Source organism: Kryptolebias marmoratus, linkage group LG11 (assembly GCF_001649575.2).
Source record: "Kryptolebias marmoratus isolate JLee-2015 linkage group LG11, ASM164957v2, whole genome shotgun sequence".
Taxonomy (NCBI): domain Eukaryota; kingdom Metazoa; phylum Chordata; class Actinopteri; order Cyprinodontiformes; family Rivulidae; genus Kryptolebias; species Kryptolebias marmoratus.
The window spans coordinates 23,275,174-23,291,336 of NC_051440.1; the positions used below are offsets into that span (position 1 = coordinate 23,275,174).

A 16,163-nucleotide genomic window follows, 5' to 3' on the forward strand; every position below is an offset into this window, starting at 1 on the left:
GAGGTACATTCAGTGATTACTTTTTGCAAGTTTTATTAAAATTTCTCCAGTAGTTCATGAGATGTTTTGCTCACAGACAGGCACATGAACACACACACACACACACACACACACACACACACACACACCAGCAAAAATATTATCGACTTTTCCTTTCAGCGGCAGGCGAAACAACACAAACAACATGTCCTGTTGTTGATTTATTTGATGGCAAAGCATTCTCAGCTCTGTTTGGACCGCAAGGCAAACACACAAAAAGAGGAAGCAGACAAGAGTTTGTATTTTGTCATGTCTGTATTTTTGTCTTATTTTCACAAAACATGTACAGGGGAAGGAAAAGCCTTTCAATAGAACCTGAGGTATTGTTGCATCAAGCAGCCTAAGGTATCAGGATTTCATTAAAAAAAAAAAAAACTCATCTAACTTCATCAGTGTTCTTAGATGGTTGCTATTTACATAGTAATAATAATAATAATAATATTAATAATAATACAATAACAATTTAGCAAATGGGACAGCCTGCATCATCCTTGTTACATAGCATAAATATTAATCACAATGTTTCTGAAAAATATCAGGAGAAAGGTCAGAAAAGAAGAGGTTGCACGAACCTCAGGGAAACACAGGACTTGATCTGAACTTGTAGCTGTAGCAGCATAAGGTCAAAGGTCAAAGATCACCAGAGAGTAAAGCTAATCAAGGGTCAAAGAAAAAGAAACATGAATTACATCATAAATAAATAACCATCTCGCACCAGGAGAGCAAAGTTTTTTTCTTTCTTTTCACCTCAGAAGTTGAAGATCCTGATTTTTCTGTCCGTGGTATTATGCTGTTTTGATCAAAGCTTTGGAGATTCGTGAAAGAAGAGCACAAACAGATAGAGAGCGCACACAAGAAGCTTTATGGACATGCACTTTGCTGATGTACCAGCAGCTGTGTACCCTGTGATGGGCTTGGCTCACTGTAAGATCCCCTGAGAATGAACAAAAGGGTGTATGTAGGGCCTGTTTTTGATGTGCGAATGTAAGCATAAGGGCATACAGTATGATGTAAGTGTGTGTTGTCTGGTTTCAGGTTTGGTGGAGCATCTTGTGATGATTACTAACAAACTGGCGCTGGCTCGGAGAAGACACCCGGTGCACGTTTTAATATCCTCAACTTGTAATTTAATGTGTCTGTTTGCATAAAGTTGTTGTCATGCAAGCCCTCGTATTTAACTGTTTAACTTTTACAAGAGATCAGAGAGTGTATGGCTATCTGCCTTGTCTGTGCACACAATCGAAAATAAAAACAAAAACAGTCATTTTAGCCGATACTTGAGCCCTCAATTAAAATAAAAAAACATGATTTTTTTTTTTTTAGCAAAATGGAGACAAAAAAAAAAAAATCACGTTGTCTGGGTGTGAAGAGTAATTGACTACCAGAAAGCAGAAAAGTGCATCTCAAAGTCAAACATCACTCTCTCCAAAGAAGAAACAGAACATATTGCTTGCTTGAATTTGTTAAATGTGTGTATTTGTACGAGTGTGTGTTCATAAATGCCATACAGCAAATAATAATTATAATAATAATAATAATTCAACAAAAGAAAAAAAATGAATCCACAAAACATTATATTATTTCTCATTACCAGAATGAAGCAATACAATAAATTAAAACTATAACAGAACAGAAGTTCATTAAAATTGCTATTATATATATATATTCATGTTGTATATATAGTATTTGTCTGTCTGGAGTCAGCCTTTCAGGTGCATGCTCACTGGTGACCATGGGAGGTGGCTGGGTTTAATGGGAGGGAGAATCCCCAAACCTCAGTCCCATCATGCTGTTAACACTTAAAACAGTCAGAAAAGACATTCTGTGCTTTTTTTAAGGGGTGGGGAGGTGGTTGTCTAGCATGACAAGTCTTTGACTCCACCTTTGTGTCAACAAAATGCCGAGGATCCTTCATTATTCAAATGCAGTACCGTTGTTACGTTAAAGTTCTTCGGATCTCTCTGCCTTGTGCTGTGTTGATGTGAGGAAACTGTACTGTTAAGAAGTCCACGGTTGTTGTTGTTATTTTGCAGCATTTGGGGCAGGCTGAGCCACGGGGGAAGGGGGGTGGATGTGGCCGTGCATGGTTCTGAGGCTCTCTGACACAGTGGTGAAGCATTGGGAGGGTTCAAATCACAAGCTACACACCCACTGAAGCACACTACATTTAACCACAGGCAAACAGTTTGTGTCCGAACTCTGTCAAAATTCAGGGAATTCTATATATTCAAGATGCGAGGATGCAACACGACATTTGCCTGGGAGTGGTTTTTTTTTGTATCTGTGACAGAGCTCATAAACATTAAAAGATACAGTACCAGCAGTCATCCTCTTTATCTCCCCCTTCCGAGGCTTTTCCTCAAACTTTGTAGGGGTGTTCAGAATGGATACGGTCAGCTAAGCAGCACATCTGAGGCTCTGTCTGTCCAGGTGTGAATCCTAGTTTGCTACCTTTTCACATTTACTTTCAGCTTGCATTTGTCCTTCCCTCAGCTGGAGTCTTTAACACTGTGTGAGTGGAACACAAATAAACTTCTTCTGCTCCATTTTATATGTCCTATTCTTGCACTCCCTTTGAACAGGTCCATGTTTTCCCCCAGGAAACAGCTCTGAAAATGCCCATTATCTGTCAGGACACCTCAATGATCTCCATGCTTCCAGAGAAGCTTGACTGCTTCCCAATCTTCCCCAGTTCTTCTCTGGACCTTGTCTCAGAGATGCCCTCCTCAAACTCCATTTGACAACTGCGCCGCTTGAACTGTTTTTCGGTTGCAGTGTTGGGCACTGCCGAGGACTTCTCCCGCTGGGATTTTTCTCGTAACCTCACACTTTCACTGCACCCAAACGCCACGTATGCTGAGCTGCTCCCGAACCTCTGCGATGACTCTTCTCCCTTTCCATCTCCTCCTCCCACCTCCATTACTCCCTCACCACCTTCCTCTGCTCCAAAATGCCAGGGAGCATCTGTGGTTGGAGTAACCGGAGTGACTGGAGTGGTAGCTTGAACAGTGTCTCTGTGTTTGGTCCACATGGCCTCAGACCCCACAGTGGACAGGGACGGTAGTGAGAGGAGCAGGGAGCCCTTTAGGTTGTCATCCAGACTGGGGCTCTTGTGATCGAGCAACAAGCTGAGGGACTGAGGAGCTTGGTTTGTTTGGGAGTGGACCGGAGAACTTCCACAGCTGTGCTTGTTTTTTCTCCTCGATCTGGATGAGGTACCAGATCGATGGACTCCTTCACTTATACCGAGTCCCAAACCTCCTATGCTTCCCCCACTGCTTGGAGAGGGGAATGGAGAATCAGAAGAGCTGGGGCTGTCGAGGACGGGTGACTGAGAGCAGATCCCATTGGTGGTGCCCGTTCCTGGGCTGTCAAGTTTGCACAGCTTAGGGATGTCTTCAGAATGTGTAGGTGCCATGCTGGGGCAGTGTGAACTGTTAGGAGAGTACACCGACTTAATGTCCAGGGAGAAGGAACGTTTTAGCCTGTTGGTGTCCATAATCCTCTCTGCAGAGAGGTGCAGGCCATTGAACCCTTGTTGGAGGGAGGTGGGTGATGGAAGCTTGGGTTCTGGTAGGATGTGTTTCTCTGCCATATTTGAGTCAAAGTTGCTGTGGTGACCATTCATCTCAAAACCTGTGGTGACCCCATTGACCTCTGAATTTTGCTTAGCGTTGTTTTCAGAGATGTTGCCATCAGTGCTTAAAGCTTGTAGTAATCGCAGACCCTTCTCAAACTCTAGCAACTGACCCAGGAAGTTAAAGTTTGGGGATATGGACGGTCTCCTGTCCTTTACAAACCTGGAAAAAGATTAGAAAAAAATAAGTCATATAAAAAAAGCAAGTGTTGCAATGGTGTGAGTTCTATTGCTGGCAAGGGTTTTGCACTCAGTGAAATTTGAAGAATTACTTTAACTGACAAAAGTGTATGCTATGAAATATCTTACTGGGGCAAAATTACATAATACTCTACAAATATTGTCTTGACAGGACAAAACAAATCCTATTGTAAAATTCTGTAACCTGGCAACAGCCTAACAAATTCATCTCACAAAAAGGATTCCTTTCAACACTGAGTCACCTTCCTATTGGGCTGGAAGTGGGTGGGAGGATCAAGCATACCTGTAGGCATCATCTGACGATAAGCTCATTGTCTTCATGATGTATGCGATGGCAATGGTTGCTGAACGTGAGATTCCAGCCAGGCAGTGCACAATGACTCTGCAGTTTGACACCTTAGCTTTGTCTGTTGGGAGGGAAATAGGTGAGAATGAATGCGTACGTCTATCCACAAATACACACAATACTGTACATCCTTGACATGTCTCCTATTTAGAGGAGGGCCTCTGGAAACAACTGGTCTTTAACTAGAAGAGTGCAGGGAGTCATACATCCTATAACTAGCCCTATTCAAACCTAAACTGTATGTGAAAGCTCCTTAACTGTGACAATGTGCGGATATGTTGTATTAAATATCACAGCATTCTTTGACTTCAGATGAACCCACTTCCTTGTAACGATACCTCCCTCTTTGTCTTTTGTATTATAAGCTTCTGAGCTTCACCTTCAATTCAAACACATCTGGGACATTTAAATAGATTTTGCTGTCTCCTACCTATGAATTCATTAGTTTTATCCAGCCAGGGAAGCAGTTTCTCGCAGTAGTTGTCATTAACTGGGATGCGCATGAAATGGCTCTCACTGATGAAGTCTGGCTTGGGACAGGTGTTGCTGGCATTTAGCACATAGGTGATGCCATTCTGAGCCATCAGATCCTAAAACAATAAAAAAAGTGGTGTAAGGTCATGTATTGTTGCCAGGAAATAGGTGCTTTTATTGATGTGATACCAAATAAATTATACCTTGTTAAGAACATCTTTCTGTGAACCCAGGTAAAGGTGTGGCAGGATGCGAGTGGGTCCTACATTAGCCACTGGCAAACATGGCTGGGACAAGCTCATTGGCAGAGCAGTGGCTGGCTTCCCCTCACACAGGCCAGGGAAACAGGAGGAGAAAGCTGCAAAGCCTCCTGCAGGGAGAGGCGAGAAGACAAAAACCGGTTAGGTGCACTAATGATTTTCCATGGAACAGTCACATAACAGTGGAAACTCTGCAAAGGCTCCCATGAAGTCATCAAGAACACTGCGCCACCATTAGCATGGCAGACAGACGCTCAGTAGATATTCAGAGGTTGAATCTGGGCTGCAATGTCTGGGAGAAACAGAAGCAAAAAAAGAGGCTCTCTGTGCTTCTGTGTGCAAGTAAGGTTGACTGCTGGGCGGCCAGGAATGCATGTCTGGCCCTTTAAGAGGCAGGCGGCTCCACTTTTGACATATGTGTATGCGTGTGTGAGTGTGTGGCTCTGTTTCCTGCATGAGCTCATGTCCTGTAGCAGTGCATTGCGTCAGGCTGAGGGAATGAGAGAGGCCACAGGTGCAGGGCCAGGACAGAGGCCCAGTAACATCCACTGACAACCGCACACACACACACACACACACACACACACATACATTAACAGAAAGAAATTTAGCAAAGATATGTTCACTCTCGCTGACTTTAACTGTATCTCCACCTAATGCACACATACATTCATCATTACTCTGCAGTACTGTGGTTGTATAACTACAGGGTAGGAAAGAGCGCAAGGATTTAGGGATGAGGTGTGTGCATGTGTGTGTTGAAAAGTGGGTAATGACCTCTCTGAGGAGTGTTGAAAGGAGAAGGGTGTGCTTCAAGGAAACACTGAGCCCCAGAAAGAAGATTAGAACCTAATCTAGGTTCAGCCCTGCCTGACCCAATCTGGGGCATAGTGCGTGCACTAAACACACACACATAGAGAGTGAGAGTGAGTGAGACATGACATCTCTGTTCAAAAGTAGCACACACAGCAAGCAGGGCATGTTGTAACACAGCTGCACAATTTAGGCAGCAATAACTGGCCAAGACTCAAATTTCATACAGCAAACAGTTTCAGCATCGTTTACAGTGTATATCTAACACTTCTACTCTCCTGGGTAAATAATAAACAAAAAAAGAAGTTGCTCAAGTGTTCAAATAAGATAGCAGATAAGATATTTGGAGCTGCTTCACAACAGCACACCTTCTGAACAGTGAAATCATCATGAACCAGTGCTATTCTGGGCGCGCTGTCCCTTTAAGAGCAAAGTGAAGAAGGCCTGTCTGTTTCCAGCTATTAATGGCAACCGACGGAGCGATGACATCAGTGCTTCACACAGGGGGTGGAGTGGAGAGAAGGGTAGCTGCAGAAAGAGTAATCAAATAACTTCAGAGAAAAGCCTTAATGCAAAAACTGAGGGAGTGCTCCTGTGACTTTGTGATCTAACCTTTTTGAGCTCTTTAGTGTTTCCTAAACAGACAAGCTGTAGTTCCCTCTACACTTCCACCAGTCAGACGCTGTCCTGTGAGACAAAGTTCAGCGCTACATCGTCACTAATTGATAAGGTGGCTGGCTCATTGAAGGATTTCTTCTTGGTTTCTCTGTTTCTGGGCAGCTTTGGTTAAAAAATCTAAACATGTACACATATTTGTAGTAAATATTGTGTCTGTTTGAGAAAGAGCTACATTCCTGGATGCAGTTAAGTTGACAGGAAAAGCCTCACGTCACACAGCAACTATTTCCCCTTTTATGTAAAGACATTGTTAGAAGAATTGTTAGAAGGACTGAAGACAGGACGTTCCACAGCGAGAGTGGCTATCGCTGAAGAGAAAGTGTGTTTGCATGTATGAAGGGGAGAGAAAACATGAAAAATATTCCTTTGCCCTTTTATCCTGCAGATTAATAATCACAGCTGCGATTATTGCAGCAGATCCCATTTTGTGTTAAACAAAGGGTGGAAAGTGTGACTGAGGGAATGAGTAAGGGGTTACTGGCATACAGGAAGATTAAAGTCATAGATAAGAAGCAGAATTGGGAGTGTGCCTTTTATCCCCCCATAGAGCCATTACATTACATCAACACAATTACAAACACCTTCCTGTAATCAAAGCTTTACACGGCCAGCGCTAATGGACATTAGTCACAGAAAAGATAGCGTGTTATTGGCCCCTCGTCACCTGAACTCACTCTGCTTGAGGCTACCATGACAACAAGAAATTGTGGTGATGCTGATGATAGCTGGCTTAACTTGTCGCCCTGAGTGTTGTCAAAATGGGCGGGGAGGACAAAGGGCATACGAACTCACAGATACCCAACGGCGAGCACCAAAAAGCCCAGAGACATGGCCTAACAACGATGACGCATGTGTCCATTCCAATCTAAACAAACCGTAGACTCATACTGAAGTCACAGAAAATACCCAGTGACACACAGCAGCCCGGCTGTCCACAAGGATGACATCAGAAAGTCAAACAGGGAGAGATGAGTTCACCTCAGTGTCAACGTTAAACACAACCTGCTGCAAAATTTACGGAGAAATACAAAACGTAAACGTACTGCACGTCCAGTAAAAGAAGCACTAGTGTTCTTTGTGGAACAAAGATAAGAGTTTGTGCAAAAGGGAAAAGTCACAAGCTGAAGTTATGAAAATATATTGGAACAGGATACGACTGACCCAGTTCTGAATGCACACTGTAAAAAAAGTAACAAATGTTCAGGCAGAAGGAAAATACATAACCAGGAAAAAGGGCACTGTGTCGCCATTGGCATCCTTTTTCCGTTCTTCTCTGCCCACTTCATCATTTATGCAACTGATTATTTTCCTCTCCTGCTCTGCCAAAGTGTAGAACTCAGGCCTTCTTTGTTCACGAATACAGAGTTCCCTTTCTGTGTATTAACTTTGAAAACTGTTTTTTTTGGTTAAACTTTTATATGTGAAACTAATTTTTATTAAGGATCCATGCTGCCATCTGGACAAGGCCTCCATTTAAGGAAGAATACTACATCATTATGGGACCTTTCTTCTTAAAAAAAGTGCAAATACATATTTCCTATACTTTGTTTAGACAACGTTTGGACAGGCTATCTGAAATAAATTCAGGATTTTCAGAACTGAACTGCAGAGGGAAGCTTCAAAGTTTAATGATGGTGGAAAACCCACAGATAAAGATTCATAAAGCACCTGCCTGGACGTTACTGTTAATGGGAGCGCTGCTGTTACATCACTGCTGTTAGTACAATTGACTGCCTTGTCAATACAGGCTCATCCACCCTCCCCAGTGAGGGTGCTTCAGCCTCTGTGTAGCTTTCAGTTGCCTTCTTTACCTTTAATGAAGAGGAGGGGGGTGTACATACATACACACACACACACACACACACACACACACCACAATGGCCAGGGAGGGCATTGATTTGCCTGAATGACTGCCCTGCACCCCTCTGTCGCTTTCCTCTGTGGTACACATCAAGGGAGACATGACGCCATCCCTCTGTGCCCCTCCAGCTGTCCCCTCCACTGTGAGGGGACATTAGCATCTCAATGTGAGCCCCCTCAGCCTCCCAACATGACATCATTGCACACATGTCCCTCTCAGCTCCACAAAAGCTGTGCTGCAGCAATGCAAGAGTGTTTTTTTCCCCCCCTTTTAAGATTCAGTCAGAAAAACGTAGATTGACAGAATACTGATGAGCCAGCAAGCAGCAAGGTGATGTCATTGTTTTTCATGCATGGTGTCAGCTTTATGACAGCACATGATTAACGTGTTGTCATAGTTGCTGATGGTTAAACTGTTTATTGTTGCCGTATCTCAGCAGACAGATAGCGGGGATATGTCACTTTGATCAACTGCTGTTTCAGCAGGGCTGTGTTACAGCAATAAAGGCGCACAAACTCTTTTATATTTTAGTCTGCATTCACAAGTTGACTTTCACAGCAATGTGTTAACAGGCTTCTGTACCTGTGACATAGTTCTATTTTTACCTGATGATAATAAATGTGTGATTTTTTTTTCTTTTCCCTGCTGTCTGTGTAGAGCTAAACTGATGTGCACTAACTGTAAAAAGTGGCAGGTGCACTGAAATGCCAAATTAACTGCTTTAAACCAGATAATTTAACCTCCTATTCTTCTTTATTTTAAACTCAAGTAATAGTATTAATTCTGATGACTAGCTGAATATGCATCCGTCTATTTTGTTAGATTATCTTTCCCCTAAAAGCCTTTGCTCTGCATTGCCTCATCACTCAGTGTGAAATGTTATGTTAAACACCTGCAGTGCACCCTGCACACACATTGATAACATAATCTCCACAAGACACCATTCTGCAGAGGGGGAGTTGAGTATAAAAAACCGAGAGGAGAGCAGAAGATTGAGAAAGAGCCTTTGTACCAGCTTAACATCTCAATGACCACAGGCTGAGAGAGTATGAGCTCTATGTCATACTGTGGGTCATGGCTCTCAGTCTTCCCCCTGAAGCTATTTTCTTTCCACCCTTTCCTCTTCATTGCTTCTCATCTTCATGATGTCATACCTCTAATACCCTCCTTTTATCCTACTCTTTTTCTCTAAACACATTAAGTGAGAACACACAGAGAACAATTAGCAGATTTGACTCAGTTTCTGCTTTTTGTAAGAGTAAATTTGCTATTGATCTGGGAATTATCTATATAATTCACTTCACACTGATCTTTCCTTTACAGCATGCATCGACCAGAATACCTGAGAGTCCACAGTGCCTTTGTACTCAGCTGCAGTGCATCTTTACCTTTGCCAAACATCATTCCAGCAGGAAGATTTTAATATGCTTGCAACTCAAAACTACATTTTAAGCATGGATACCACACACACAGACCTTTATATGTTGTAGTCTTATTTCTGCTTGCACACACACACACACATATGTGCACATATCCTTTCTCAAGGTGGATACACACCTCGGAGCTCTCTTCCCTGCTTCATCCGGCGGACCCTGATCTTCAGCCTCATGTCTGTGTCCTGAAGATCTGGCCAAAAGCAGTCCTCTGCTGGGGCAATCACCACATCCAAAGGCATCCCCCCAACACAAACTATGTTTCGCGCACACACCGATGCAGAAATGTTCTGGTACCTCTTTCTTCAGGGATGGAAAGACCCCTCACCAAACAAAATATCAGAACAAACAAATAGAAATGTTCTTCCTAAAAAGGGTGACTGAGTTCAGGTCCAATAATTGGTTCAGTGTCCAGGGAGTAACTGGAAAAAAAGAACCTCAGACAACAAAAAAAAAAGTCCAAAATGTCCTCAAGTCAACATATGGCCAAAGTCCCATGCAATAACCACAAAAATTCCTAGAATGCTCCTATGGCAATATTTAACAATTTTGTGGTTTTCTGAAGATTGGTTGCATCAGAGTGAGCAAGAAAAAAAAAAAAAAGAGTAGCCTGTAACGTTTGGATGTAAACAGCAGCTGTGATCCGCCTGCAGCTGGTTTACAGAGCGTCTGTGTGTTTCTCTGAGCGCTCTCTCTGTCTCTGAGACCAGAGCCAGAAGAGCAGCCCACTATTGTTGTTCTGCTCCACTCTGCCCGTCTCTGATTCGCTCCGTCACCGGCTCACACTCCTCCCTCTCCCTCCTTCTCTGACTCCTTCTGTAAGGATGACGGAGCCACACTCTCTCTTCAAGCTCTGAGGTTGAATGAGCTCACTTGCCGTGAGCTCGGAGTCTACCCAACATCCCTCCTCCTTCTCCTCCTCTTCCTCCTCTGCTGCCTCCCTCTCTTGTGGAGCCAGCTCCGTCATAGCTAATATCTAAGGCACGTAACCACATTCCTTACTCATCCAGCAAGTATGCAGCCACCTCAGGGGCCCAGCTATGAAGCAGTTTTCTATCTGGGCAGAATGGAGGCTAAGATGAAGCTATCAAGAGTTTAGCACAGTAACAATGCTTAATGATGTCTGTGTTGTCCAATCACAGAGTAAAAAGGTGCTTCTGTGCACAACAATATAGTTTAACAAGTTGTCAAAAGGTCTTATATGAGAAGCATTAATAGTGGTGCCTAATCCTGGTCCTGGAGGGACAACATCCTGTGTGTCAAAGAAAGGGAAAACAGCTAAAACATGCAGGATAATGGTCGTCCAGGAGCAGGATTGAACGTCACTGGTTCAATCCGTATTAGAAATAAAAGATGCTATCAGTTTTTGTGCAAAATAACCAGGGACCAAACACCTAATTGGGTCATTTTTTTAGAGCACAGTACTTCTACTTTAAAAGGATCAAGACTTTGTCAGTGTGTTTACAGATGATGTGCCTCTAAAGTAGATTTAATGTGTGTTAACTTCATAAACGTTTCCTGTGCTGGTAGACGGCTAATATTCCATTTTGTTTTAAGATGTAATGGAAAAGAACACAGAAGAATGACAATGAGGTAAACTCAGCAAAACCAAAAGTAAAAGGAAGCCAGCTGATGAAAAATAGAGACGAGGTAATGAGGAGACCAAACAGGTTTGTGGTATTCAGCCATTGTCCATGGTTCTTCTGGTTCTTTACTATGGAATGATAAAAAATTAGATCACAAGTCACCAGAGATTCATCAAAGCTGCTGAGGGTGATTGCTGTACATTTATTCTTCAAACGTAACCCTTTTCCCACTTTTACTTACTCCATTCTTGGTTTGTATATTTCATTCATTTCCTAAACAGTAAATTGCGCAAATCTCTAACAAAATCAACGTTTTGCGCAAAACAAATCTGAAAAACAATGAAAGGCCAGTCGAATATCTCTCTTGTCTGTCTGTTTAGTTTGTGGTTAAAACATAACAATGATTACACTCAAACCAGGTCAGATGGACCTCAAGCACATTAAGTCACTGCCCAGATCCAAAGGAAGACAATTAAGTATATACAAGAAGTCTAGAGAGGGGGCCAGCTGCACGCTGACTGACCTCATCTCATCACTGTGGACCCCCCCACAAATGATCACACACGACTGAGAACACAGCCTTACATCATCCCCTCTGCTCAACAAAGGAGATGGACACAGAGGAAATGGGTCACATTGGTTTGATGAGCTTTGTGAAAAATGCAGACATTGGGAGTGTCAAATTATAAAACACACACACACACACACAGACTCACCTTTGTAAGACACACTTGCACATCTTCTCCATGTGCAGCTGGCTGAAGCTAGAGTGACGCTTCATGATGGTGAACAAAGGTCATTAAGCTTTAAACACCCTGATCTGTCACATCACCCCCCCACCCCCCTATGGTGCTCTGTCTGTGTGGCTCGAACCTATAAACTAGTTTTAAAACCCACAGCATTGGAAACCAACAAAACAAAGCATCTACCTTTACAGCTTAGACTCTTTTAAGTCCCTGAGGCAAACATCTCTTCATATCCTCCTCCTCCTCCTCCGGTCCTCAGCAGGGTAACAAGGCTCAGAATAGTAGATGTGTTAATTAGAGGATTACAGCCAGGATTCTATAAATGACAGCCAGGCCTTTTTTATTTACTGCACACGTGTGCCCTGCTGCAACAGAAATAGGTGGGACAGTCACACTGCGCACCCCCTCCTCTAAGATGCCTTGTTAGATTTAGAGCCTGTTTTTATGGTGGAGGGCTTGTTACTGGGGGAACGCACAGTTTATATACACACACATTCATAGAGAACAACCAAAACAGATACAGAGACTGGTGGAGATTGGGATGAGATAGAGGCAAAGGGTGAAAATGAGAGGGCGGGCAAAGGTTGTGAGGACTTTAAAGACTAGAAGGAGATCAGATGACATCTCTAAACATGAAGTGATGAGAGATTTAGATATGTGGCTTATTAATAGAGGAAAACATCAAAACTCTACTGTAAAGCAAAACAAGATGACTAAAATGATCTAATAACGTGTTTATTAGTTTGCAAATGTATAATGAGAGCTTTATACTGTGTAAAAAATGTTGAATCAACTTGGAGATTGCTCAGTGTTTAAAGAAATTGCAGTGTTGCTTTAATTGTTCATTATTTTTTACATTTGAAGGACTAATTGATTTTTGGCTGAAGAACAAATGTGGCCCAATGAATCTGATGAAATACATCTCAATGGCTGAGCAAGAATTTTTTTTGTAAAAATATAAGCAAATAAGCAAATACTGCACCTACTAATGTTCCACAACTTTATTGTACAAATAGTTAATATATATATATATATATATATATATATATATATATATATATATATATATATATATATATATATATATATATATATATATATACTGTATATATCTCATTTAAATAAAAACATGGTATAATGTGCATTAACAAAAATGTGTTTGTATAATTATTAGGTTGAATAATCCCTTTTTATTTATTGAGTGTTTGACTTGGAACACCCTAAAGTAACAAAATATACCTTCCTTTTAATTTGATGAAATGTTGGCAATTATTAAATATAATGGATTTTTTACAAAAACAGATTTTGTTTATTATATTCTGTCGAAGCCTGTCTCCTGGTTTCCTTCCAGCGGAGACAGGCAGCGACAGGAGCGTCATCCTACACCGCAGATCATCTGTCAAGATATCACAGGAAAGAGAGACGTCATCCTTTGGATCGGGCAGGTTAGGGTGATGAGTTAATGTGTGTGTTCAGCTTTCAGTGTGTGTGTGTGTATATGTGTGTACTCCTGTGTGAGGAGGAGGGTGAGTGGTGCAAAGGTGAGAGAAAGACCGAGAGTCCATTGCTGTAGAGGTTAGAAAGTTATTTACTCCAAATACATACATGCATAAGTGTGTGTTTTGTTCTTAGTGCATGCATACGGGTGTGTGTGTGGGTGTGTGCATGCGCGAGTGTGTTGATAGTGCTGGTTGTCAGGGGATCAGTAACAGGGCTGCTCTTGCAGTGATGTAATGCCTACAGGAGAACACAGCTGCCATGCCTGGGGGGTGAAGTAGTCACCAGAGAAGAAAGAGGGAGGATGGATGGAGCAATTGAGGCTGGGGGGGAGAACTGTAGGATTGGAGAAGATTAAAAGGGAGGGGGTAGAGGAGAGGAAGATGGTGGTGGTTAGGTGGGGTGGGGTGCTTGAATTAACAGACATGTTTAAAATAATGTGGAAATTAATGATGCCACAGGAGTCAGTAAAACATCAATATTTGTACCATCACATGTGACTAAAATCTCCTTTTGTAAATGATGAAGTCTGTTTACATATTGTTGTCAAGCTTTTACAAAGTTAGAAGAGTTCAAGTTTCAAATTTAGAAAAAATTTATTAAAATCAGCAGTGGCCATGATGCTTTTTTTTGTCCAGCTTGTAAAAGAATCTGGGATCAGATAAAACAACAAAACTAGCTAGGAATGGAAAAACATGGACGTGAGCCAAGGGAAAATGGATTTAAGTGCTTCTTAGATGTAAATATCATGTAGGATGAGGGTCTGCAGATTAATGGAGCGCTCGTTCATTATTTGGTTGTGTTCATGCATGAGGTGACTTCATCTCTATCTGCGCAGCAACCCCCTGGAGAAGCTCTGCACCCGCAGCTATTGCACCAGTAAATCTGTCATGCAGGCAAGAAATTAGTTTATACACACACACATAAACACACAAGCACATATACAAGGAAGAGAAGCTATCAAACTCACTAAGGGGGGCTCTCAAGAGCAGACGGGCCTTCATAAACCAGATGAACTACTTAAAAATCCCAGCTGGGGGTGTTTGGTGGTGAGGTTTTGTGTGAAGACTGATAGAGGCTTTTATGAAATGCTACCAAAGCCAGGTTTTTTTTTCAGCTTGTATGTAAAGTTAAGTTTTGGTGAACATGTAAAGGAATGTAAATTACACCTGAGAGTGAGACAACTAACTGCTATATTGGTTAATAATACACATGTGTGAGTGAAATACTTGCAGACAGCATCCGTTTCAGTCTGCAGTAATGAAAAGATTAAAAACGTGTTCGAAATGAGTGCCCCAAGCTGATTTCCCCAGAGATGAGTTTGTCTGCAGAAGTCCACCTGAGCAGAACAAACGGGGTTTTCATTCTGAATGCTAATAACCTGAGCTGGGATGCATGGGGTTTCCTTTGGCACTGACACACACCTCCCCTCTTCCTCATATGGGACAGTCTGACACATGGAGCAGCAGCAAAACAACTGCATAGCTCTGATGGAGCCGACAGCAGACCAGTTTAATGAGCTTGTGCTGCTAATACACGCAGACCGAGAGGCTGGTCTCAGATCAGTTGAGCGTTAATTAGCTCCGATCAGCGCAGCAGGAAGGCTGACACACACACTGTCCTCACAGCAGAGCTGGAAGCTGTGCCATCTGGTCCTCTGTTAGTTCAGCGTCCTCTACCGTCTTGCCTATGTCTTTTAGAAACAGTGAAAATAGTGTCAGACTGTATCAGGGCGTCTCTGCGGTACGATCAGTTTAACTAATGTTCTTTAAAACAGCAAATCAGCAGCATGAATCTGAGTCAAAGTCATTTTATTCATCAGATACATATTAGAAAAGAAGATTTCTGCTTATATTTGAGCAAGATTTTACTTTTTCCTGAACAAGTAACAAGACGATCTAGCATTCCTTGAAGGAATGAGTATCATGCCAGAGTTCTGGACTAAGATCATCTTATCTTGAGAAATATTCGAGCTGTAGCCGTTTTGGTCAAACCATGAAAATAACGTTATGTGCAATGGCATGCAATACTACAAGATATCACTCATAAAGTATGCGTTATGTATAACTTTCAGCTACTACTAAGTCAAATTTTATCTATGACTGACTGTATTATGGCCTTTTTTTATGTTGGCAACTGTTGATTAGCTGTGACAGCCATCTTAAATTTATCTTGTGGTTTATGAGATATTGTGCAAACAGACAGAGTTAACTCCAAATGGTTTATGCCAAAGATTTTAAGGAAAGCACTCAGAATATGCGTTGGGGATCAGTCTCGGCTACTACCACACCAGATTTCAGGTTAATATCTTTAAAACTGAATAAGTTACAGCCAGTTTTGTTTCGTTTTTTAAAGATTAATTGGTTGTGGCAGCCATCTTGAATAAGGTTGACTCCAAAAGTCTACCATTTATAGATGTACATACATTTCTGTAAATTTCATTAAAACCTCCCCACTGGTTCATGAGATATTTTGCTTTTATGGTTGAAAAAAACAAACCCAAAACAATAAAAACGGTAAATGGTAACTTTTTTGTATCAAAACAAAAATAAAAAAGATAAAAAGAAACAAGCATCAGGGCAACAAACCCAT

General features: G+C 41.9%; 1 protein-coding gene across 3 annotated transcripts in view; it reads right to left on the reverse strand.

Annotated features, from left to right (window-relative positions):
- Positions 1-275: 275 nt before the first annotated feature.
- dusp8a (dual specificity phosphatase 8a) overlaps positions 276-16,163 on the reverse strand; it is a 49,039-nt gene continuing 33,151 nt past the window's right edge. For 2 of the 3 annotated variants that reach the window (XM_017419016.3, XM_017419015.3), the window contains exons 4-7: positions 4,901-5,067; positions 4,654-4,813; positions 4,161-4,284; positions 276-3,839 (exon numbers count right to left, since the gene is read on the reverse strand). In XM_017419016.3, coding sequence (XP_017274505.1) covers positions 2,669-3,839; positions 4,161-4,284; positions 4,654-4,813; positions 4,901-5,067 — 1,622 coding nt within the window. In that variant the 3' untranslated portion in view covers positions 276-2,668. Of the gene's footprint in view, positions 3,840-4,160; positions 4,285-4,653; positions 4,814-4,900; positions 5,068-9,866; positions 10,615-16,163 lie in introns of those variants that run through there. The other variant, XM_017419018.3, reaches the window with a different exon arrangement.